Below are 27,076 nucleotides of genomic sequence, written 5' to 3' on the forward strand. Positions count from 1 at the left end.
CTTGTGCGCTGCATCCAAATTATTCGAGCTAGTTATAACAGAACCACTCATATCTCACTGTAAGCAACATCTGAGTGCCGATCAACATGGGATCATCTCAGGCAGATCTACGACCACTTATCTTTTGTGCCTAACTTCGAGCATTACCGACAGCTTTGTGCAGAAAGCACAAACGGACGTTGTATATACGGACCTATCTGCAGCTTTCGATAAAATTAACCACGCTATCACGGTTGCGAAATTGGAAAGACTTGGCATTGCTGGTTATCTTTTGCGCTGGTTCCATTCATATCTCAACGGACGGAGACTGTCTGTCTGAGACGTGATTGAGAAGGCTTCTATAGAACATTAGGATTCATCTTTCGCGTCGCCAAGGGTTTCACCGATGTTTATTGAAATCACTGTACTGTTCGCTGGTTCGATCTACGCTGGAATATTGTTCCGCTGTATGGCATCCTAATTACCAGAACGGATCAGTAAGAATTGAATCTGTTCAACGCCGCTTCATTCGTTTTGCTCTTCGGTTGCTTCCATGGCGAAACCCATGCCGGTTACCAAGTTACAGCAGCCATTGTCAATTAATTAATCTTAAAAGCCTACAATTGCGGAGGCACATTGCTCGGGCCATGGTCGTTGCTGATACGCTCCAAGGCAGAATCGACTGCCCTGAAATTCTGGAATCAGTAAACTTGAACGTTCGACCTAGGGCACTGCGAAATAACGGAATGCTGAGGATACCTTTTCGAAGAACGAATTACGGACAACGTGGAGCGATGATGGCTCTACAGCGGGCATTCAACGAGGTTGCCCCATGTTTTGGTTTTAATCTATCCCGACAGACGATTTGTCGTAATTTTACAAGGGCTTATTCTGCCATGTTTCATAATTAACGATGATTTTATTATAATTACTTTTATTAGTATTAATTAGGATAAGCATCATTAGGACCTAAGTTGTCTGTTGATGAATCAAACAATAAAGAATAAAGAATAGCCAGCATGAGTTAACCACCTGAAATTCGTATGGCGAAAGACATGACGCGGGTTTTCTCAAAATTAGGAACATTTCATGAAAAACTATTTGGTATCGGTTATACGACGAACATTCTTCAGACTAATTCTGCGACAGAAAGTCTTGTTCACTTCGTGGTCAAGAAATACTTAATACTTCTAATTCACCACAGCAGGGTATTTCTTTGCAGTTTATCACCTCAGAATGCAAGTTCGCATTGTTTTCTATCGTTCTGAGGTGCTGAACCACAAAGAAATCCGCTACTTGTCACTTTTATTTAAAAGAGGGGAAGTCGACGAAGAGAATCCTCTCTTGCGACATTCGCCCTTATTCCAGATAGAGCTTGAATTCTATCACAGCGGCGGCGGAAAAGCAGAGCATGGAGTTGGTTTCGTAGTGATGGACAAGCAGATGAAGCGAGTGATGCGGTGGAAACCCATTAGCGAACGAATGTGTGTTGAGGATACGATTCTTCAATTACAGCCTAATCAACGTTTACGCACCGACAAACGATAAATCCGACGACGTTGTAACCGTTCGCAAATTGTTCTCGAGGTGGTTTTAAAACACGGTGGCTTAAGTGCCACTCTTGAAGAGAGACCACCGGTCCTGTTCTCTATTTGCCGACTTTTATAGACTCTTTACCTCTGGGGACTCTCGAACGGTCGCTGGCTCCAAAATTACTTACGCTTAATATTTACTTCCCCACTTCCCACCTACCTGAACTCGCTCAACCCACTGAAAAGAGAACGGAAAGCAACTTTCGAAGCCAACTTTAAAACTGTAGCCATGGCAAACGCAATGGGAGTGAATTTTCCCAGTCCCGTGAAACGCAATACAACTAAAAACTCAAGCTTCTTCAAATCACTTAACGACATTTACTCTCTGATTCGGGTTGGACGTCTCGGCACGGAATGGAAAAAGAGCTAATCATGGCCATGAAATAATAAGCTCACATACCTGCGCAGGTTTTTGCTTCTCGTTGCACTGATGCGTGTGAAGTACTCCGCCGAGAAGATGGTGACGATGTTCTCCGACCAGGTTGTGGCGATGGCGGCCGATTGGCGCGCAGCGATGGAGGTCGAGCTCGAGCGATATGGCCGAGACTAAAGATGCGGAGGGAGTGGTGGCTGGACGGAAGGCTTCCGATTTCGGAATCGACAGTGGTCCGGAATAACCGTTCCCTCAAGCTAGTAGCTTCCTTTCCCTAGCGAGGACTAAAAGGAAAACTACTAACCGTCGGTTCGGGTTCGGTCCAGCGTACGATTATTGACAACGTACGGGGACCGCACTCTCGGGAATGATCCGCGGGAATTGGCTTGGGGATCTTACCTTCGACTATTGATTGGCGGCAGCCGAGTTTTCGCTTTTTGACGAGCGACTTCACTCCTCCTTCGTTTAACTACCTTTACAGGCGGGCCTTAACGCACGCTCGAGCTCTCGATGTCCGTTGGACGGAATGGCGGACCCTGTAGACGCCACACGTATTCCCGTACCCGACTCCGGTCGAAAATACAAAATCCAGCCCGTACCAAAAAACGCAGTGCGCTTTTTGTACATTTCACTCAATAACACGGTGTTCGCGGAATTCAAAAAAACACGTCCTAATGACCTCTGCTACGTTAACTTTTAGTCAAACTAGCCAAACTCAACTTTAAATACTGAAAAACTTCGTAGCCTACTCGTAAACACTTCTTATCACCAGTCGTTCACTTAGCAAGATAATCGAGTCCTTGTCTGAATTTATAAAGAAACTTATCCTTTGAAAAGTCGTCAATTACCTATTTTAAATTTGCGCCAAACAAATTTGAAATGGCGACAAAGAGTGCGCGCCTTCGGCGAGTCGATAAAAACGAGCACATGAGAACACTACAACAGTACATGGTCAATTTCTATTTGAATAAGGATTTAGTCAAGACACAAACCTCGTAATCGACATACAAGTAAAAAATCTTTTTTTTTTTTCGTCCGATTTGCAAATAATTTACGTAATATTTTACCAATTGATTGATTCCAAATAATTTTAAATTTGTGATTTTACTTAAAAAGAGAAAAACGTCATAAATTATTATTATGACTTAATTAAAATTTATCGAAAAAACGTAAAACACGTTATAACGTGAAGGACAAGTTGTATGAATGTCTTGATAAAGCCTATGGAGAGTGCCCAAAACATGACGTGAAAATTGTTATCGGAGACGCTAACGCTCAGGTCGGTACAGAGGACTTTTTCCGTCCTATAATTGGTAGGGAGAGCCTTCACTCCGCTACCAATGACAACGGCCTACGGCTAGTAAATTTCACTGCTGCCAGAGGGATGGCAATCAGTAGCACCTACTTTGCACAAAAGAATATCCCTTTCGGAGACACCCAAATGGTGAAACTTGCAACCAGATAGACCATGTTTTGGTGGATAGGAGCCATTTTCGGATGTTATCGAGTTATCGATGTACGGACATTCAGAGGTCCGAACATTGACTCTGATCACTACCTCGTTGTCTGTAAAATTCGATCACGGTTGTCAACTGTATCGAACGAAAGATCACAGCGAACGATGCGTTACAATATCCAGCGATTGTCGGCGGAAGGAGTATCGGCTGAGTACCGCCCGAAGCTCGACGAACGGATAAGTGCAATCAACGTTAGCGACAACATCAACGATCTATGGGAGTCGATCCATGGAGCGGTGAGCACAACAGCACGAGAAGTGGTAGGCACTGCACAGAGGCGACCCAGGACGGGTTGGTTCGATGTGGAGTGTCAAAGAGTGACAGACGAGAAGAACGTTGCCAGAAGCCGGATGTTGGTGTCGGGTACCCGATCGAATAGAGATCGGTACAAGGAAGCAAGAGCAGCCGAAAAGCCAACCCACCGCAGGAAGAAGAAGAAATATGAAGAACAAGTGATTATGGAGCAGAACGATATGCGGAGGTTCTATGATCTGTCAATGGCGTGCGGAAAAAGAAAGCGCCATCTCCCGTCATGTGCAACGACCAACAAGGGAATTTGCTGACAGATAAAACCGAAGTGGCTGCCAGGTGGAAGCAACACTTCGAGACTTTGTTGAATAGTGGAAGTGACGGTGCATCGGTGAGCAGAATAAATATTAGCGACGATGGACAAGCTGTGGAGTCGCCTACACTAGATGAGGTTAAAAAAGCTGTTAAAGAGCTGAAAAACAGTAAGGCTGCGGGGAAGGACCAGCTCCCGGCTGAACTTCTCAAACATGGCAGTGAGCAGCTTTATGAAGTTCTGCACCATATTATGTCGAAAATATGGGAAGACGAGGAAATGCCTGCTAGCTGATTGGACGGCCTCTTATGCCCTCTCTTTAAGAAAGGGCACAGACTGGAGTGCGCCAATTACCGAGGAATAACCCTCCTTAATTCGGTGTATAAAATTATGTCCCGTATTCTGTTCAACAGATTGAGACCGCTTGAAGAGTCCTTCGTCGACGAATACCAAGCAGGTTTTCGTGAGGGCCGATCAACGACGGATCATATGTTTACCCTGAGACAAATCCCTGATAAATTCCGGGAGTACAACTTGCAGACACATCATCTGTTTATTGATTTCAAGGCGGCGTACGATTCAGTGAAACGGAATGAATTATGGCAAATTATGCTTGAACATGGTTTTCCGGCGAAACTGATACGGCTGATTCGTATAACGTTGGACGGATCGAAATCAAGTGTAAGGGTTGCGGACGAAATATCGACGTCATTTGTTACCTTAGATGGATTAAAGGTGGATCGGCCATAAATCAGTGATGTTACTGTTGGATTTGAACTTTTTGATAGAAAACCTTGTGGTGAATTTCAAATTCACCACAAGGTTTTCTACTGCTATTGTCAAAAGTTCAAATCCAGCGTAATAATTTTTGTACCATGCTGAAATTAAAGTCGATTGTTTAGCATAAGTAAGCAAACGATCTACGGATGTGCCATCCCCATGGGCGTTGTGGTTCTCGCAATTCGTGCTCTAGCAAAATCACTAGAAAAAGCACGTGGTTTCCAAGATGGCCGATTTGTGGCTTTGTTGTATAACCACCTTAAAGCAGGGCGATGCACTCTCGAATCTACTGTTCAATATAGCGCTGGTCGCTGGCAATCAACGTGGGTTCAATTCATTAGTGGTGATGGTAGCAAAATGGTGCTGGATGGTGAAAAGTGAAGTGGTAGAAGAATTTGTGTATCTTGGAACATTAGTGACGTGTGATAATGATGTTACCCGCGATGTTAAAAAGGCGTATTGCTGCTACAAATCGGGTTTATTACGGACTTCGTAATCAGCTTAAGTCCCGTAGTCTGCAAATGAAAACAAACTCGCGCTGTATACTACTCTGATTCTTCCGGTGGCTTTATACGGCCATGAAACATGGACGTTAAAGAAGGCTGATCGGAGAGCTTTCGGAGTGTTTGAGCGTAAGGTGCTGCGGACAATACTCGGCGGTAATCAGGAGAACGGTATTTGGACTACGGTGGGCTGGTCACGTTGTTCGTATGCCGGAAGAACGTCAAACGAAGATAATATTTAGTAGAAAACCTGGAAGAGGCCGCAGGCTTCGTGGAAGGCCGCGTACACGATTGCTTTTTGCAGTTGAAGAGGACCTGAGGGCGCTCAATGTTCAGGGCGACTGGAAGCGATTGGCCCAGGATCGAGTCTAGTGGAGAAGGATACTCCATTCGGCGTAGGTTCATCGAAGAACTGTAGCCCATCAAGTATCATAAGTATCGGTTATGCTTCTACGCCTACCAAATATTTTTTATCTGAAGGTGCTTAATTTTGAGAAATCGAACCTTAGATGCCTTTCGCCATACTGATTTCAGAACGTTAACTCCTTATGTGCCGCTGTAAGTACGCTGAAAACAGGCGATTCATTCTTTACGCACCAGGGTTGTAGCAAATGGCTTCCCCTGTAGCGCTGGGTGCCGTGCTTGTACAGTTTGTTTGACATATTGATGATGCTTGGACACACTGATTCGAGGTAATAAATTAGTTCCTAAAAAAATTAGAGATCCAATGTTGAATCTGGCACATGAAGGTCATCCTGGAGAATCCGTTATGAAACGACGTCTACGATAACGAGCTTGGTGACCTTGAATAGACCGAGAAACGAAAGAATGCTGCGCATCTTGTAAAGGTTGTCAATTATAACGCTGCATTACCGCTTTTTTCAATGCACACCTGCATCTGTTTGACGCTAAGTGTTTATTTGTTTGTTTTCTAATCTAATTTTTGCACATAATGTACATATTCAGAACATTGTAAATTAATGCCTATGTCGGGTGGTCCAATACCCGAAAAATCGGCAATTAACTTTGATTGGAATGACAAATACCTCAATACATCATTCTACAGTTAAGCCTTGGTTCAAGCGCCATTACTCGTCCTCTGGGACAAGAAAAAAAGCGAAGAAACTAATAGGGTAAACTGGGGTAATATGCACCCCCGGGGCAAAACGACCTTTTGGTATTTTTAGCAGTGTTCCAGGAATATTTTCAAGAATGTTTACTACTGGATTAGTAGTTCGAGATCCGAACTACATGCGCTGTGGTAAATACTCTCGAAAAACTGCCGAAAATGTACTTAAAAATGCCAAAGGGTCGTTTTGCCCCGGGGGTGCATATTACCCCAGTTTCCCCTATGGATCTGATATGAGGCCAATTAAAAAAAAAAACAAAGTAAAACTTCTTTTGGATATCAATATTTATCAGTATTCAATTTTCCTATTTATTCACCATATTCTTATATCCATTTTTCATGTCAATACTAGTTTTTTTTATTTAGTTGTATTGTTTTCATATGCAAACTACATTTACTCAGAATTATTACAAATTACTGTTCTCTGCTTCCGTTGTTCTTTGCTTAATATTTCGTACTAGACTGTACTAATAATTATTTGAATCTTTTATCTAAATTCTCTTATACTGATTATTTTTCGACACGATAACATTCTCTTATTTTATCCATGTTTGCAGCGCCGTAGTAACACTTACTTTTCTTTCCTTTAATTTAAATTATGCTTTTTGCCCTATGTACCGGCGTGAATGTGAGTGATAAAGGGAAATCAATCAAGCCAAACGTAAAAGCCACATGACGGGTTAAGCTCCGAAACCCACACTAAATTTTATTTATATATTTTTTCTGATATCCTGTGAAGGCTCTGATGGGCACCTTGAAATCCCATTCCGCTGGTGTAGTTAAGTTTGTATGTGTGTGTGTTTCATTTTTTTGATATTACTCTTATTAGGTATTAGTTACATCTGTTTCCTGTAATCTACTCCTTCGACTTCACTTTACACGTTTAATATATGTATCTAGTTATGATTTGTGATATAATGGTTCGATAGCTTTCAAATTCTCTTTTTTCTCCACCAAAATCAATCCAAATTGTTACAATTATAGATGAGTTACTACAGAACACGTATTGTATTGTTTCAAATTGAATTTTCTGGTGCTAAGAAAATAAGAGTGAATACGATTGTATGAGAATTCTGCAAACAATGGATATATCTACTGCAATATACCAATCTAACGGCAAATATTGAAAACGATTAAGCAACTTTCTCTCAAATGACGTTTCCTGGGCACTGACACATTATTCTCTACAGTACGAGGTATCCGTGAAAACGACATTCGGCAAAAAGTAATACTTTCATAGTAAACATGCAAATATAATAAATTTGTTAATAATTTTCGAATACCCAGAGATGTGTACAAACTACATCAGTTATCTAGAAGCTGTTCCGCGCTTTAGTTTCCTCTTCTTGCGTCAGTGCTTTTAAGTATTAAAATATATAAGTAAATATACTTCGTTCTCTTGTCTTCACAGGTTGCTTACCCCTTCGTCTAAGTAAGTGGTTTACCATTTGTCGTCAGTTATCAGTCACTAGCACGTTACATTTTCCCCATGTGAAGTCTGCGGGTGGTTTCAGATGTACATAAGTAATTCGGAACTTAATTTAAAGTAAATTATTGCCACACGTCCCGTAGGTTCATGGTACCAAACTGATTGCTTAGCTTGTCGGGTTGTGTCTGCGCAGTCTGTGGGGGGAAGTTTGCAAAGGCTGGAACGGCACCGCTCATGCCGACAAAGCCCCCTGTGACTGGCACTTGCTGTTGACTTTGCTGCAGGGGATTTGGGAACTGGATTGCACCGAACGCCGACTGGGATTGAGCAGTCGCTGCTGCTTGGAATGGTCCATTGTTGTACATAAGATTGGCAGCTTGAGCACCTGGAGCCGCTGCTGCCGCCGCCGGAACCATAAACTGACCATTGGTTGCCGGGAATGCCTGGAAAGCACCGAACCCACTCGTCGCTGCAGCCAGTTGACCGTTGTTCATCTGATATGGATTCACTGGCACGTGTGGTGCAGGTGGATACGCATTATGTTGGAAACTGTTGAAGTTGCCAAACGCTCCGCCAAAATTATTGTTCACCATCGTTGTGGGAGCAGATCCGTATAAAGCCATGATTTTGTCCTTCGTTAGCTTTCCCTGAGCATCGATTCCTTTACTGGGAGCTTGATTGAAAAAGTCAGCCTCTTCTTTCGCCAAGTTCGAGAAATCGTCGCCGCCAGCGGCTTTATCACTTGGCCTATCGGACCCCCCACTGGACAAGATGTCCAACGTACTTTCTCCATTTGCCTTCTTGGGCGTCACCTCTACCCCTAGTGACAGTCCAAGCAAATCTGATGTTCCCTGACTACTATTTGCAGCAACAGCAGCATTTGTCGTCGCTTCAGTCGAATTCCTGCTCGAAGCCTTTGTACTACTGGCCGGAGCTTTGAGCTTTGGTAGTGGAACAGCAGCAGACACCGAACTGGAACTGCTGGAACTCTTCTTATCCGACGAACTACCCAACGACGCAGACGTGCCCAGCGATATTGTTCCTCCACTAGTGGTTGCTTTCTTTTTACGCTTCTGACGCTCGATCTCCTCATCAATCTCTTTATCCCAATCAACTTTCGGTGCCGGTGGTGGAACCCACTCCCGTGCCAAATATTTTTTATGTTCATACTTGGCGCGAATGAAACTCTCCAACGCAGAATCAGTTTGTGGCCGTCGGAATCCATCCGGTAGCAGTGCCTCATATACGGCTCTAGCTCGCGAGTTACCCATTTGCTCCAGAGACACCTAAAAGTAAATTAAAAGTGATTCGTAATAAACGGTGCACAGCACATCCAATAAACCAAATCATACCACTTGTTCCGGGGTCCAGCTGTCTAGGTTCACCGACTTGACTCGGGAGATGTGCACCCCCAGATTGCGATGAATGCCGGCACATCTAATGCACAGGAACACGCCCAGATTCCACGAGGCCCAGCGGGGACCTTTGGCGTCACAATCCACACAGTACTTGTTATCGTCATCGCGCAGCATCTTTGTTAGCAGCAGTTGGCATTTCTCCTGGATCTGCTTCTGCCGTTCCGTTTCATTTTTCCGGCTCATTGCGGCGGACTGATGATTAGCCTGCTCTTATCAGTTGCAAAAATCAGCTGTCTTCAAGTGTGGCGGTATCTGAAGCGAGACAGCAGAATGTAAACGTTGCTGTTGAATTTTTGTTTCAGATAAGAAAGATAGCTTCGAGCGTGCTTACAGTGAACATAAGAAATTGTAAAAAGGGACTCAGTCACCATGAGAGAAACTCGTACGCTTCTCTGACAACAAATTATACTAAATTTATTATTATTATTTATTTATTTCATAGTTGTACATAATCGGTGAGAATGCACACGCATGGAATTTGTCAGATAAGACATTGACCAAAACACTGAGCTTATTTGCTCTGCTCGTTACATCTACTTTGATCATTTGAATGTTACTTCGCAGACCTTACGTTTCAGAAATCCTCGTTCAACCAAATGGGATCTTCATACGGAGTCGCGATTACACATCGTGTAAGCTTTCGAAGAAGCTTGCTCTTTACGTTCTGTTAAAACCTCAAAAGGAACACCGTGGTGGAATTCCGATTTGGCTAAGCTCAGGAAGCAGTGTAGAAGGAGTTGGAACAGACGTCATTCAGCTGGGACGGATTCTTTGGCAGTTGGCTCGGAAGGCTTACAAGAAGGCTACGATCTACGAGCCTGAAAAACCTTTGTGCAAATGTTTACAATTTGAGTGGAGCCAGTCGATTGAATAAAATTCTTGCGAGATCCAAGGATTTCCAAGTTGGCGAAATTCGCAAGCCAAATGGCGACACTTCTTCTGATGAAAATTCGTTAGAGCACTTATTTGATACGCACTTCCCTGGATGTGTCGATATAACATCTTTTGATGGTCCTGATGCTGATGTCTTAAAGGGGGATTATTATCTACACTTTTGTGGAACCTCGTTGCAGGAACGCTGTTGAGATTACTCAATAATGTTGGTTTTCCTACCTATGGATTTGCCGACGACTATCTAACATTGATAGTGAGTTCGAGACAGCAGCACGATCGGTCGTGCTTTTCGCTCGCGCATTTTTTCCAATTCAAGACAAAATTTTCAAAACGAATTATCTGCTTTTGTAAACAAAGATTCAAACAACGATTTGACGACCTGAAAGTTCTCACGTAACCAACACCATCAACAGGCAGCAGAATGCTTCACCTACCTATTGATGGTGTTGGTTTGCGTGGGAGAGCTATCAAATCGTCGTTTGAATCTTTGTTTACAAAAGCAGATAAGTCGTTTTGAAAATGTTGTCTTGAATTGTTTTTCTGCTCGTTCATTCGTTTCTCGTTTTCGCTTCGTCGATTTGGCTTTATTTCCTCCCGGACCCGTCATGGGAGACTCGGTCGCGGGAAAGGTGCCGAAGCGCACGGTACTTGGAGGTGCGGATCCCTCCAACCAACTATTGCAGAGCAACGTGTACTCGTCGTTGCCACTTGACGACACCGGTAATCCGCCGAAGAAGCGCAAGAAGCAACAGTCGGAACTCGGAAGGAGAAGTGCCCGCCTGTTTTCATCAGAGGCGACCCACCAAAGCATCGGGAATTCATTGCGAAAGGCCTAAACTGCACATTCCAGCTTTGCAGTGAAGGCGTTAAGGTGATGCCCACCAACACGGACCATCACAAGCTACCGCAACGTCATGCAGTGCACCAACTACTTCCAACTTCTGTCGGGCACGGTACCAGGAACTGCCGCATGAAACCGCGTTGCAACAAGTGTGGCGAACCCCATCCGACCGAAGAGTGCGACAAAATGGAGGTCGCGGATCCGAAGTGCGCCAACTATGGCGACAAACATCGGGCCACAACCAAGGGCTGTCCGAAGCGGGCGGAGTTCCTGGAAATCCGGAAGAAAACCGTATTCCTGCAATAAACGAGGTGAACTATTCGGCGATCCCAATCCTCCTACCGTTACAACCGCACAAGCAACTGGTAACAGCAGCTGCATCGGATCGAGCTCCAGGCTCCAGCACCACTAGCGCCATCCTACAGCTTGTGGCCCCCGCTCCCTCCGCCTGGATTCCGTCGGCAGCCGGTGAACGAAACTGATGCCGATGTTCACGCAGCTCGCCACTTGGCTACGCGAATGCAAAACAAGTTTCAACCAGGTCTTTACTCTTGGCTTGTTCATCATTGAAAATGGCTGCCAGGGTGGGCCTGGTCAATTGGAATGCTTGCTCGCTCAAGAGCTAAACCATCGAACTGAAAGATTTCCTGGAGGAAAAGGAAATAGACGTGGCGTTCATCACCGAAACGCACCTAAAACCGGAGGTGAATGTCAACATCCCGGACTTTCGCATCGTGCGACTCTACCGGCCGACCAGGGGAGGTGGTGTGGCCATCGCTCTTTGCTACAACATCAACTGTCACCTGCTACCAAGCTTCTAGTTAAGCTTCTAGGCTGTCGGTGTCGAAGTTACCACTTCTGTCGGCACAATCACGCTCATCGCGACGTACTGCCCAACCCAACCCAAAGCAGGCGATGGATTATCGGCTGCCCTTCGGAGGGACATCGTCAAGCTAATGCGTAGACAAGGTTAATAGGGTAAGACACCCAGAAATCACCCTCCCCCCAGTTTTCGCCCACCTATTTTAAAACATTAATTTCTCGAAAACTAGTTGTTGGAAACAGTTAAAGTTCAGGTTTTTTCATAATTTATTGATGCTTGTATGGAAAAACTTTAACTGGTACTGTTTTCAACAACTAGTTTACGAGAAATGAAGATTTTAAAACAGGTGGGCGAAAACTGGGGGGAGGGCGATTTCTGGGTGTCTTACCCTACATCATTGCCGGTGACCTGAATGCCAAATATCAAGCCTGGTGCAACAGTGGCGGCAATCGAAACGGTAACATCTGGAGCAACGACATGGAAGAAGGCCACTACACGATCCTGAGCCCGGATTCCCCCACTCGGATGAGTCGGTCCGGCGTCCATTCGACAATCGACTTGTACATCACCAACATGAACGACCACATCTCGCAGCCGGTCGCCTACCAGGAGCTCAGTTCAGATCACTATCCGGAGGTGGCGAAAGTGGGCTCCTCGGTTAATCGACATCAGCAGTCCCGAAGAAATTATCACCGAGTGAACTGGCAGCGTTTTCGACAGTGTGTTGACTCGAGCGTCGACTATGAGGCGCGGCCGGAAACGCCTGGAGCAATCGACCAGCAGCTGAGTTCCATTGAGGAGGCGATCTCGGTGGCTTGGGAGCAACATGTACCAACGGCAGGTAAGCAACACCCTAATCATTGATACACTTACCAAAGATTTGATCCGTTTGCGAATTGTCCTTCGCAGGCAGTACCAACGTAATGGGCTGCCTGCGCTTAAGACACGCTGTAATCACTTGACAAAAATCATCCAGGCCAGAATGGTGGACCTCAGAAATAGTGCTTTCTCTAATAAGATTCGCGCTCTCCCAATCTGTGCTAAGCCGTTCTGGAAATTAACCAAAATTTTAAAATCCAAGCCTCGACCCATTCCACCTTTGATCCCGTTAGACAACAATGGCTCTACGGATCGCTTGATAACTCCTGCAGAGAAGGCCGCCGAAATAGGACGTCACTTCGTCAGCTCGCATAATCTTGGACAGAACATCGTCAGTCCTTATGAAGCAGCCGTTAACGAACATGCAAACAACATTCATCTGACTCCCAACGACTTCTCGGAGGAGTTGGGGATCCCAGCTGGCGAATTGACGGCCTATATCAAATCATCGAGAAACATGAAGGCCCCAGGCTTCGACAGCATCCTGAATCTCGAACTCAAACACATGAGTGCTCCGTTCTTCGAGCACATATCGCTGATCTTTAATCAGTGTCTCCGGCTCAGCTACTTCCCATCGTCCTGAAAGTCAGCGAAAGTCATCCCCATCTGGAAGTTATCGTCCCATCAGCCTTCTCTCAGGGTTATCCAAGCTATTCGAAAAAGCGATTCACCACCGGTTTGGTTTCCGCGGTCGATCAACCGTTCACCAACTGATCCGAGTTACCAACGCCCTCAGACGGAACAAGTTTGTCTCAAAAACCTCCGCCATGGCCTTACTTGATGTCGAGAAGACACTCGACAATTTATGGCTTGATGGCCTGGTGTACAAACTAAATCGCTACAATCTTCCCAGCTACCTGGTGAAAATCATCAATAATTACCTGTCGGCAAGGACATTCAGGGTCTCAATCAGCGAAGCGAGTTCCAATGCGCACAATATCGTCGCAGGCGTCCCTCAGGGCAGTATCCTCGGGCCCCTGCTGTTTAACCTGTTCACCTCCGACATGCCAGAACCTCCAGAAGGCGGCATTCTGCTTCTGTTCGCAGATGACACCTCCATCGTCTACAAAAGTAGAGTGATCAGAGCGCTAGGCTTAGTGGTGAAACTCCAACGAGGCCTGGATGTCCTGACAGAGTACCTCACCAGCTGGAAGATCTGCATCAACGCGGCGAAGGCCCAGGTCATCATTTTCCCCCACTCTAAATCTCCTAAACATGTTCTGCCTGAGGATTGTAAAATCATCCTCAATGGCACGACTGTGGAATGGACCAATGATGCCGACTACCTTGGCTTGACCCTCGACAGCAATTTTATTTTCCTTAATCTTTTGTTGAAACTGCTGTACCCTTTGATCAACCGCCGGTCGCTATTGTCCCAGAAAAATAATCTCCCTTGTGATCAAATACGGCATGCCGATCTGGGAGAGCTGCGCAAAAACTCATCATCTAAAATTCCAGCGAGTTCAAAATAAATTCCTGAGGATGATTCTCAACACTCCTCCCAGAACAAAAACTTTAGAGGTCCACCGTATGGCTGGCGTGAGAACATTATATGAGCGGTTTGGTGAGTATAAAGAAAGGTTTAGGGTCCGTTGCTTGTACTCGGATCAGGATGCCTTTAGGGCGCTAGTTCCAATTTAGGTTTTCAAATTCTTTTGTATATATTAGTGTATATAGTAGTTAGGTTATTAAACTTTCAAACTAATGCCTCCTAAAGGCAAACATGATAAATTAGCCTAACTATAAACAATTTTATTTTACAAATAATTAAAACAAAATCGTACATAAAGCTGAAGAGCCAAAAGGCCAAACACTTAAACTGTAAAACTTGTTACACACTACAAAATGAAATAAAATGAATTTAAGTCAAGTCAAACATTATTCGACCTGATGCAAAATGCTCTTTAGGTAGTTGAAAGTTGGTGTCGCAAATGTGGCCTTTCAGTTAATCCGAATAAAACATATATTGTTCTTTTCACGGAAAAAAACCCAGATTAATCCACCTAGGGGCCATCCACAAAGTACGTCACGCTCCTAGGGGGGAGGGGGGTTCTGAACAGCGTGACGACTCATACAAAAAGGAAGTGTGAGGAAGGGGGGAGGGGGGTTGAAAATAGCCAAATTTTGCGTGACGTACTTTATGGATCTTCCCCTAGCGGTGACGATGCCTTTCTCGATTCAATCGTTTGGTTTCGCCGTAGTGTGATACACATCACAACTAATTGCATACATTAAGTCTCTTGCAAACGCTGTATAGAGAATCAACCAACCAAGCTTATATGGATCAACGCACCATTTCCTTCATAACTTTTGAACGCAATGACCGATCGTGATAAAATTCAATAGTGATCCACTAGGGTTTGGCTAATGTTCAGCCACACTGTGAGTTGACATAAAGTTAATGTCAACTTCTCTCCACTAACAGCCTAGATAGCCGTGTGGTGTCGGCAGCCGGTTGTCTGGCTAAGAATAACGCTACGGATTGCCTGTTCCAGTGGCAGAAGTCCACCATACAGGTGACCCCTAATTCTTGGTGTGATGCGGCTTTATGCTTACCATGACTACGAATGAATGGTTAGGGGGTCTCAAAAGAACCCAACCGCCAACGGAGCCTGTGAAGCACCGGGACACCCTTCACAGTATTGAGTCCTTACTGCGCTAACCGGAGCTATGGCGTAGTTGACTTTTTGCTTCTCCAAAATAATCGGCTACTCTACTCTTATTCAAGCTCAACTTGAGGTTAAATAAGGGTGGGATTATGAGTATGTTTTTATTTAATTTTTCATCAAATTGTCACTGTTGGAAATAACATGCAATCAAAGTAGTCACGGGTAGCCGAGATGATCAAGTAGGTCCTGTCAACCGGAGCGGCTATAAAAGCCGTGACATCCAGAGCAAGAGTTCATTCAAGATTGGATCGCCAAATGAGAAACAACCAACTGTGAAACAAAAATCAACCAACTGAGAAGCTAAGAAACAGAAAAAGCAACAAATCGAATTGTTATTATTTTTCAAACCGCAAATAAAAGAAATACTGTTTATCAAGTTTTTATCCTGCTGTTTTTATCAAAATTTCCATCACTCCCCTTGATCATTGCCTACTTTATTTGATTCCAAAAGCGGAATATAGAAGTACAGGTACGGCCGATAACGTCGCAACATCCCTGGTTGCAGTCGCTGACATTTGGCCCTTGTCTCCGGCAGGTACGGCCGATAACGTCGCAACATCCCTGGTTGCAGTCGCTGACATTTGGCCCTTCTCTCCGGCAGGTACGGCCGATAACGTCGCAACATCCCTGGTTGCAGTCGCTGACAGTCACCTATATGGATTTGCTTGGCACGGCAAATGCTGGGTAAAGCGTACCATCGGTATTTCGCGTACTTTTACCCAGCAACTCCTATCCCTACCTCCTCGTGGTGCTGGCCGGGATACGAGCAACCTTAGGGAAGAACAGGTAACAAACCCCGGTTGGAACTATGGTCGTATGCTGACAGGGAAGGGCGAGTTTGCTCCTATCCGGAGGACCAAATCTTACTGAGTGTCTGTTCTTCATGTTAGGATCGGCTCACAACAACGTCTGTTCTCCATGTTAGGGGCGGCTGATCATCGTCCGAGTACCAGCGAAGGACTCTAAGTGAAGCTGTGCACCATGGTCAACCGGGAATAAGGAGGAACGGTCCTTCGGAAATTCAGGGGGTTTGGTGTCAGGCCCTGCAAGCCAGCCTTTAAAAAACTTACGCAACGAATAATCAACATGAGAGTACGGACCGGAACCATCAGCGAAGACCACTGCGACGAAAAGGGAATAGCGATTGGAAACTCGGTTCGTGGAACTGCAAATCTCTCAACTTCATCGGGAGCACACGCCTACTCGCCGATGTGCTCAAGGACCGTGGATTCGGCATCGTACCGCTGCAGGAGGTTTGTTGGAAGGAATCAATGGCGCGAACGTTTAAAGGTAATCATACCACCTACCAGAGATGCGGCAACACACACGAGCTGGGAACAGCTTTCATAGTGATGGGCGACATGCAAAGGCGCGTGATCGGGTGGTGGCCGATCAACGAGAGAATGTGCAGGTTGAAGATCAAAGGCCGGTTCTTCAACTTCAGCATAATCAACGTCCATAGCCCACACTCCGGAAGCACTGATGATGATAAGGACGCATTCTACGCGCAGCTGGAACGTGAGTACGATAGCTGCCCAAGCCACGACGTCAAAATTATCATTGGAGATTTGAACGCTCAGGTTGGCCAAGAGGAGGAGTTTAGACCGACTATTGGGAAGTTCAGCGCACACCGGCTGACGAACGAAAACGGCCTACGACTAATTGATTTCGCTCTAAGAATATGGCCATTCGCAGCACCTACTTCCAACACAGCCTTCCGTATCGGTACACCTGGAGATCACCACTGCAGACAGAATCACAAATCGACCACGTTCTGATTGATTGACGGCACTTCTCCGACATTATCGACGTCAGGGCATATCGTGGCCCTAACATCGACTCTGACCACTATCTGGTGATGGTTAAACTGCGCCCGAAACTATCCGTCATCAACAATGTTCGGTACCGACGACCGCCGCGGTACGACCTAGAGCGACTGAAGCAACCTAATGTCGCCACTGCATACGCGCAGCATCTCGAGGCAGCGTTGCCGGAAGAGGGTGAGCTCGATGGGGCCCCTCTTGAGGACTGCTGGGATACAGTTAAAGCAACCATTAACGACGCAGCGGAGAACAACGTCAGGTATATGGGACGAAGTCGACGGAACGATTGGTTCGACGAAGAGTGCAGACAGATTCTGGAGGAGAAGGACGCAGCGCGGGCGGTCGCGCTGCAGCAAGGTACCCGGCAGAACGTGGAACGTTATAGACGGAAGCGGAGACAGCAGACCCGCCTTTTCCAAGAGAAGAAACGCCGCCTGGAAGAAGCGGAGTGCGAGGAGATGGAACAGCTGTGCCGTTCTCAAGAAACACGCAAGTTCTCCCAGAAGCTCAACGCATCCCGCAAAGGCTTCGTGCCGCGAGCCGAAATGTGCCGGGATGAGGATGGGAGCATCTTGACGGACGAACGTGTGGTGATCGAAAGGTGGAAGCAGCACTACGAGGAACATTTGAATGGCGCTGAGAGTACAGGCAATGGATGTCAAGGCAGCGGAGGAGATGACTACGTCAGTTCAGCGGACGATTGAAGCCAACCAGCCCCCACCTTGAGGGAAGTTAAGGATGCCATCCAACAGCTAAAGACCAATAAAGCTGGTAAGGATGGTATAGGAGCTGAGCTCATCAAGATGGGCCCGGAAAAGCTAGCCACTTGTCTGCACAAATTGATAGGGGTTATATGCCCCATCTACAAGAAAGGCGACAAGCTGGAGTGTGGAAACTTTCGAGCGATCACCATCCTCAATGCCGCCTACAAAGTGATATCCCAGATCATCTTCCGTCGTCTGTCACCATTAGTGAATGAGTTCGTGGGAAGTCATCGAACCGGCTTCGTTGACGGCCGCTCGACAACGGACCAGATGTTTACTGTACAGCAAATCTTTCAAAAATGCCGTGAATACCCAACGCATCATCTGTTCGTTGATTTCAAGGCGGCGTACGACAGTACAGACCGCGTAGAGATATGGAAAATTATGGACGAGAACAGCTTCCCTGGGAAGCTTACCAGACTGAGCAAAGCAACGGTGGATGGTGTGCAAAACTGTGTGAAGATTTCGGGCGAACTCTCCAGTTCGTTCGAATCGCGCCGGGGGCTAAGACAAGGTGATGGACTTTCGTGCCTGTTGTTCAACATTGCGCTAGAAGGTGTCATGTGGAGAGCCGGGTGTAACAGCCGGGGTACGATTTTCAACAGATCCAGTCAATTTATTTGTTTCGCGGATGACATGGACATTGTCGGCCGAAAATTTGCAAAGGTGGCAGAACTGTACACCCGCCTGAAACGTGAAGCAACAAAAGTTGGACTGGTGGTGAATGCCTCAAAGACAAAGTACATGCTTGTGGGCGGAACAGAGCGTGACAGGGCCCGCCTGGGAAGCAGTGTTACGATAGACGGGGATACCTTCGAGGTGGTCGAGGAATTCGTCTACCTCGGATCCTTGCTAACGGCTGATAACAATGTTAGTCGTGAAATACGAAGGCGCATCATCTGTGGAAGTCGGGCCTACTACGGGCTTCAGAAGAAACTGCGGTGAAAAAAGATTCTCCACCGCACCAAATGTGTCATGTACAAGACCCTGATAATGCAAGCACTCGGAGTATTCGAGAGACGGTTGCTTATGACCATCTTTGGCGGTGTGTAAGAAGACGGCGTGTGGCGGCAAATAATGAACCACGAGCTGACCCAGCTCTACGGCGAACACAGTATCCAGAAGGTAGCTAAAACCGGAAGGGTATGATGGGCAGGGTATATTGCAAGAAGATCGGACAGCAACCCTGCAAAGATGGTGTTCGCTTCCGATCCGGCAGGTACTAGACGGCGTGGAGCACAACGAGCGAGGTGGGCAGACCAGGTACAAAACGACTTGGCGAGCGTAGGGCGCATTCGAGGATGGAGAGATGCGGCCTCGAACCATGTATTGTAACGTCAAATTGTTGATTCAGTGTTATCTGTTTGAAGGTAAACTAAATAAATGAATTAATGCGGACAGCATTGTTCGTTACACTGACGGCTTCCTCCTCGAAGGTAGAGCTGGTGCAGGCGTCTATTCGCGTGAGCTAAGAGTGGAACAGTCCCACTCACTGGGTAAACACTGAACTGTCTTTCAAGCGGAAATATGTGCCATCATGTGTGGCGTGCAATCCGCACTACAGCAACGCATTATGGGCAAAGTAATGTACTTCTGATAGCAAAGCAGCTATTAAAACTCTCACTTCGGCCAACTCAAGGTCGAAGTCGTAATGGAGCATCACATGGTTTTATTGGCCAACTATTCCGATATCCAAGTGTTGGGTGAAGCTTTTGATTAACTCTTGGGTTGCCATTCACAGGGCTGGTAGCGACCGATGTCGCTCAAAATAGATGACGATAAAAGGGACCAAATAATGACTTTCAGTTACAGAAAAAGTGACCAAATAGTGACTTTCAGCTTCAGTTGCAAGTTCGATGAGACGAAATCAAGTGTTATTGGGTCGAAGTAGACTCTTTTTTCGTAATTTGTGAGGGAAAACATCTTTCACTCGCTATTTTCACTTTGTATGCACATAATTATAATTTCACTTTGTATGCACAGACAAACAGACATAACACTCGTCAAATTTCCATCGTTCACTGATTTACTGGTCGATTCAAATAATCATTAGTTGGCCAATCGATCACTCGTGGCGCGCGCATCGGATTTGCTCGAGTTTGACATGTGCTCACTACCGCCATCTGGTTTGTGATTTGCCCAACTAACTGAAATCAACAGATGTCGTTAGTGTTTCAACGACGATGTATTTGATGAGTAAATGTTCAATGTGTTATGTCTGTTTGTCTGTGTTGTATGCGTTACGCAGGTGTGTTACGTATTAATATATCAAGAAATCTCGTGGATTATTAAATAAAATGTATGGTATTTGGAACAAATTCACTTTAATATTGAAAATATAATTATAACACATGATATGATATGGAAATATGCCTATTTTCCTGATTTGTTTCAAAGAAACAAATGATTTTAATTGAGTAACATATAGAAGCATGTACAACAAAATCTTCTCAGAAAAGCAAAAACGTAAAAGTTCAAACGGATTTCAAAATTTTTTTCAGTGGAAGCTAGATAGCAAATGGGAGCATGTTTTGAGACACTAATGCATGTGTGTGTGCGTATGTGTGCAAATTCTGAGATTTACTACCATTTAAATCTTATTCATTTTTAAGGTAGTAAACAAGTTTGGTTTTACCAAATTAGGCATCCATTAGGCGAAATATATGTTATTATTGAACGCTATTGAGTTTCGCTTAGATTTATGACTGATTTAGTTAGTTCTGGAATAATTAATATCGAGGTCTCTGGAAATCACGAGTACAATATATGCAACCAGCGTTACGATAGTTACTAATTATGTCACAATAGCTATTCAATCCGACGAGCGCAGCATGACGTACAGTGCGTTATCATTCGTTGAGTTGTCCCTCAACCTATGACATCCGCCTTTGGGTAGGCTATTATTTTGTCACTTTCACGGTAAATCGCCGTGGGAAGCTGAGTAGTTCCATCTCGTTTTAAATACTGATGTCTGGAAAAAAATCCTTATAACTAAAGGAAGGGTCAAAATCTCACTGTAGGTGGATTAATCTGGGTTTTTTTCTCTTAGAACGAACTCAGAAGAGAAACAAAAATCGTACACGCTAACTTTTATCTACTCAGTGACTATGTAAAATTGTATTGCCCTCTCTTTTAATCCCACAGAAAATTTACTAAATATCAGTCAAAAGCAGAACTACTCAAAGCTATGTGTAGTCTTGCGAGCAAATCAATTTTTTAACGTCACTGGAAGTGAGCAAAATATTATTATAACTTTTTTTGTTTTTCTTTCCCGAAAAATGATTTCTCGGCGAAAATCTGCGTGAATGAGAATGAGTGAAAATTACGATCACTGGATTAACTGAACACCTACTTAAGAAAGATGCAGAGAACTCTACGATTTGTCATAGGTGCCACGGAAGTTTTTGGAATTTTTAGTGCGAAAGGAACAACAGTACGGATCGTTTTGGTAGAAAACGAATTAAAGTTATGAAGATTGTACAACAAGCCTGGGATTGAATTGCTTATAATGCAGGACCATGCTCTCTGAACTTTTAAATATTTTTTTGCTGTGCGTATTCATGAACGATTTTTGCTATGTTCAAAATTGGGGATACTTGATCTTCTTTCTATACTTACTCAATAAACATTACTCTATACTTACTCAAGATACTTGATCTTCTTTCTGTACTCACTAAAAACATCTTTAGGAGGCACCAAACACAGTAAATAATAGAGTAAATGAGGTTGTAATCAAAAAATAGCTAGCCACATTATGATCATTTGTCTAGACCCTAGACTCTAGGGGCTCTATTATAAAAATACGCTATAACAATACTACTTTAGTTCTCGGTAAAACAGGGGAGAATCAAATCTCCCAAGGGGTCAAGTCTCCCAAGGAATCAAGTCTCCCCACCTTCCCTTACTAGAAAGTTTGAGTTTTTATCGGCAAGTCTCCTGCTTGCATGACTGTATACCAATTATCAAATTTGTGACGTAGAATACCTTCAATTAGCTATGAACAAAGCATCATCCGACGGATACATTAAGCTATGCTTAAAAAATCTTAGTCAATTGTGAGAAAAAGTTACTTTAGTGACTTGAGGTCGAAAAAAGAGACTTTTTAGTGCCCGAAAAAAGTGACCAAGTCACTAAAAAGTGACCCGCTACCAGGCCTGCATTCAGTACAAATGGCATTGGAGTAGTCTGAATTCATGTCATCAAACAAAATTGTACATCCGAGAGCCATCTCCGGTAGTAGCAAGCTATTTAGCTAATCTGTCTAAACAGAATTGTAGTGTCTTTGTTCAGGCCTTGATAGGTCACTGCCGACTGAACTATCACATGGCAATTATTCAACGCTTTGAATCATCTTGTGATAGTTGTGAATCCGATTATGGTACTTCTTATCATCTGATATGTAACTGGCCAGTCTATGCACAATTGCGTTACCAAATATTTGGTAAACACTTACTTATGTCGTTTTCGTTTATTCGCACCGCTTGCACCGGTGTAGGCAAACTTGCACTGGAATCGTTCGTTTTTAAAAACGGTGCAGTTCCGTTCTTGCACCTTTCTGCCACCGGTGCAGAAAAATCTACACCCTACCCGAAGCGAGTGTAGCGGGTAGGCACCGCGTGGTACCAATACTTATGCGAAGCGGAGCTGTCATAAGTTTCCTACTCCGTTTCTTATTAGGTTCTTCGGATGGCTTTGTTTTTATTTTATTATCTGCTGATATCTATTCCTCATTGATATTATATTCAATAATGTTTATCAATGTTGTTGAAGTAGAATCAAAAGCTGCAAAGAATCTGTATCCAAAGAAGTTTCTAGAATTGTACAATTTGTTAAAATATTAATGAATTATTCTAATTATTAGTGATTTTTCAATTACAATTATATATATCAAAATCAACAAAAGAGAGAGAAACCTTTCTATATTTATTTTATTCTAATAAATTTATATAGTTATAAAACTATTCATTATTTATACTTATATATTTTCTTTTCATAATGTAGTAAATCGAATAGTCAGATAGAACAAACTTGTTCATTTTCCTCAACATTATATTTTAACTTTATTCAAACGAATATTGACATGATGTAACAAGGTTTGACTGTGAAATTCTGGAATTGATCTCAAATTAATAGTCGATTTACATAACTATTTTTAAATCGAGAAATAATTTAAATTTACGCATATGCGGTTCTTGATTCAGCCATATCCGGTTATCTTCTGATTTAGCTTTTATCAATACTTTTTCATAGCAATGATATAAATAGTGTTTTTGTCTTTTTTTAAACTTGATATTTTGTACTATGAATACAAATGAATTGTATAATATGTTCAATTCATATGAAATTATTGAAGTAAAGGAAAAAATATCAAGTTTCCAAAGACCATCCGTAAAATCCGTAACGTAACGTATTAGATTTTTTTTAAATCAATCACGTAGAGATGTGAAAATTTATGTTGAAGTCCATAAACTCGTATTGCATTATTTTCTGGTAAAACTCAAAATCTATTGATCATTTTGATACCGTCATTGGGGGTGACAAAGAATCAAATGGGATTGCAAATAGGTCACTGTCAACAACTTAAAAAGTTTTTAGTAGCAAGAAAACTAATTAACCAAAACTAATTAGCCAGTCGTTTTCCAACGATTTTGTTATCGACCTCTTGGCTGCCAGTAACAGCGATGATTCATTCTTAACTCATCGTCACCCCCGATGGCGGTATTTGAATCGATCTTCGTTTCAAATAGTTTTCAAATAAATATGAACGGCTAGATTTCATGAATTTCTAACATTCACAATTTATCAAATTCTACAAGGGCCCTTTGTTTTTTTTTTTGAAGATTTTTCTACATTTAAATATGTTACAAACAATAAACAAAACGCATAAGAAACTACTTTATACGTTTTTAATTTGCAAAATTAAATTACAAAATTTGTGTAATACTTTGTGTAATATACAGTAGATATTTAAAAAAACATTAAAAACAAGACAAAAATATTACATAATCATATTACATCCTTACAAATATTATATCCTTATATAAATCTCAATAATATTTACTCGCTATATGATATTTGATAGATTTGATTGACGACAATCACCAACACCATCGAAAACATGTGTTGGCAGTCAAAAAGTTGCACCCAAACCGTTCGTATTTGCGGTGGCAAATGTTGCACCGCCGGTGTACACCGTTCGGAATAAACGAAAACGACATTAGTAAAATTGACTTCAGAAACCTGTATCTTCAGAGTATTCTGTTGTTTTATAACCCGTTGTGCTAAGAAGCTAGAAGCTCTTGAACGCTTTTGCGTTGTATGCCCTCTTGTACTCCCATCCACATCCTTTTCTTTTTTTCACATCCTTTTCCGTCAGGTGTGTGATGAAAAAGGCTGTGAGTGGTAGAAAAACCTTCGCACTAGAAGTCCACCATACAACACATTTTATATTCAGCTTCTGAAATTCGTTATTGACTGACAAACTACTAAATGATCAAACCCAGTTTACTAAATGTTCGATAACACCCTTGACTGGAAGCTTATACTCGTAAAGAATACACAGAGTGAAATCGCTTAATATCGATATCGATAAAAAAAACATTCATCTTTCAGCATAATCTAGTCCTAGTGTAAGTAGCGCTTTTCCGTCGTGTCTGAAACAAAATTGTAAGAAAAATAAAATGCGTACCGTATACGGCGAGAGAGCATTGAATAAATGAAATAGAAGTGCACCGTACAACTCATTTTGAAATTCAGCTTGTCATGAGTTGATCACTATTGAATATAATCACGATTGGTCATTGCATTCAAAAGTTATTAAGAAAATGGTGTGTTGAACCATATAAGCTTGGTTGGTTGATTCGCTGTACAGCGTTTGCAAGAACTGTAATGTAGGCAATCATGTATGATGTGTATCAAAAGATATTTTAGTGTATCATACTAAGGCGAAACCAAACGATTGAATCGAAAAAGACATCGTCATCGCTAGGTGGATTTATCTAGGTTTTAAAGAGTTTTGGTCAAAAATTTTTTACCATAACTCCAAAAATGAACACTGTTGTTCCAATAAATAAAATAAAAATCTAGGAAATATGGATTTAACCATCTTATTTGGCTTAATGTTTCAAAATCAATAAAATTCTATTACGTACTGAAATCTGCCTGAATACGAAACATGTCAACGTACATCCGTTTTGCTTTTTTAGCATTCTTTCTATCCACAGAAGGCCATTTATTTTATTTCCAATGAATCATCAAGGCAAGTTTTTCTCTTTCAAAGTAGGATTCCAACTATTCCAACAAGAATGGTTTGTTCACCTCTCATTCCTTCGCGTTATCAGCAAAAATGTGATAAGCGATGTTCAATAAGAATGCAGCATCGAAACGTTCGATGTGGTGAAATCGAATAATAATTAGGTAGGCTATAAGAACAACGCAGAGTACCGCAAATCTAATTTGCATTTTCTCTCTTCTTTCGGGCCACCGATTAGCGAAACAATCCGCTTTGTTGATCCCCACCCTTCGTCTGCTTTAAAAGCTCCTGGACCTTGAGAAGTGTCATAATTGCCTATTTATCTACCTGATTGAATCTCCCTCGATTCCTAGCAAGGTTCCGTTCCGTTGTTTGTTCGCTTCAGCAACCGAATCTTCGTCTCGTAGTTGCTTCCGAGTCGACCAGCGAAGCAGCAGGAACAATCCTCATTCGGGATCTGCCCCTTTTTCGACGGAGCAAAAAATCCTTCCCCAAAACACGGACTACTTTTTCTCACTAACTCGGACTTTCTTGATATTTTCGCCTGATTTTACACTGCACCCCCACACCACCGACAAAACCGACCGAACAACTCGAAACAACGGATAGAATGAATGAAAATTATCGTGGAAAAATGCGATTAAGAATTTTATTATTTTCTTCCATCAGCTTGCTGCTGCTTCTTCTTTCTTGTGTGAAAAGGTGCGTGTGGGAACTTTCACCCCGCAAGCCAAGAAAAAAACATTTTTGACATTTCACTGACAACGCATTCATTTTGACGTTTGCCGAGGGAGTGCTCAGTGGTTTTCAGTTCATTGCGTATATATATATATATATAAGTTCATTTACCCATATATGGGTAAAGCTGCTTCAAAAATTTTATAAGTAAACTTTACTGATATTATAGGTATATTTCACCCATATTATATGTAAAGCATGCTTTTACCCAAATATGGGTGAATCAAGTACCCATAAATAGTTAAAGTGAACTAAGCGTAGGTTGCCTTTTTCAAAAGATATTTTAGTTACTAGATAAAGATTGTCGCTTCGGTTCCCTTTGTTCTGCTGTCCGAAACATGTGTGGTACATACCTGTCAAATCGTATGGATTTTCCTTCTTTGACATTTAGCTCCCCTATCCTCGCCAGCAAAAGATGTTCCGGACAGCGACGACAGCGACAATATTTATCTAGTAACTAAAATATCTTTTATTGAAACAGAAATCGGTTCCGAGATGAACTTTATTCAAAGCGCAACGCTAACGTCGGTAGTTGAATCCCAAGTAAGTATCGGAAGGAGACCATGCAAACAATTGATTCGCATTATGACTGAAGAAAATTGTATGGCGTCAGTATTGATGTTTGCTACAGATTTTTTGACGTAAACTTCGTCTAAGAGGAAGACTCAGATACAGGGTTTAAAACGGAAATTTCCAAATTCGAGACTGCAATTTGCCAATTCTATTGATACTATAGATTATTATTAATGCTTGATTTTTTTTCTTTCAACAAATAAAATTTTGAAGAAGTATCACCGGCGCGTGCTTCCTCGCAATCTACATGCTGATACATTTACAGTTACATCAAACAACTGAAAACCGAAATACGCCACTCCAAAATTACGAGGTGACAATGTTAGAAAAAGACAAAAGATAGGAAAAATAACACGGTGTGTAGTGCCTCCCCGAGTCACCTTAAGGGAAGATCCTTTAATTACGGAACGCAAAAATTAGGCATTTTCAACCCTCCCTCCCCCCTATGTCACACTTTTTGTATGAAGCATCTAAAAATTATGTATGGGTCGTCACACTTCGCCCAATCCCCCTCCCCCCTCTAAGCGTTACGTGATTT

The 27,076-nt window shown here is 43.0% G+C and overlaps 1 protein-coding gene across 1 annotated transcript; it reads right to left on the reverse strand.

Moving 5' to 3' along the window:
* Positions 1 to 6,702: 6,702 nt before the first annotated feature.
* Positions 6,703 to 25,953, reverse strand: LOC134222223 (stromal membrane-associated protein 2). Its single transcript, XM_062701365.1, has 3 exons — positions 25,555 to 25,953; positions 9,217 to 9,534; positions 6,703 to 9,150 (listed from the first exon to the last, which is right to left on the reverse strand). Exons 2-3 carry the CDS (start codon positions 9,463 to 9,465, stop codon positions 7,987 to 7,989), a joined length of 1,413 nt encoding a protein of 470 aa, XP_062557349.1. The 5' UTR covers positions 9,466 to 9,534; positions 25,555 to 25,953; the 3' UTR covers positions 6,703 to 7,986.
* Between the last annotated feature and the right edge of the window lie 1,123 nt (positions 25,954 to 27,076).

This window comes from Armigeres subalbatus, chromosome 3 (genome assembly GCF_024139115.2).
Source record: "Armigeres subalbatus isolate Guangzhou_Male chromosome 3, GZ_Asu_2, whole genome shotgun sequence".
In the NCBI taxonomy this organism is placed as follows: domain Eukaryota; kingdom Metazoa; phylum Arthropoda; class Insecta; order Diptera; family Culicidae; genus Armigeres; species Armigeres subalbatus.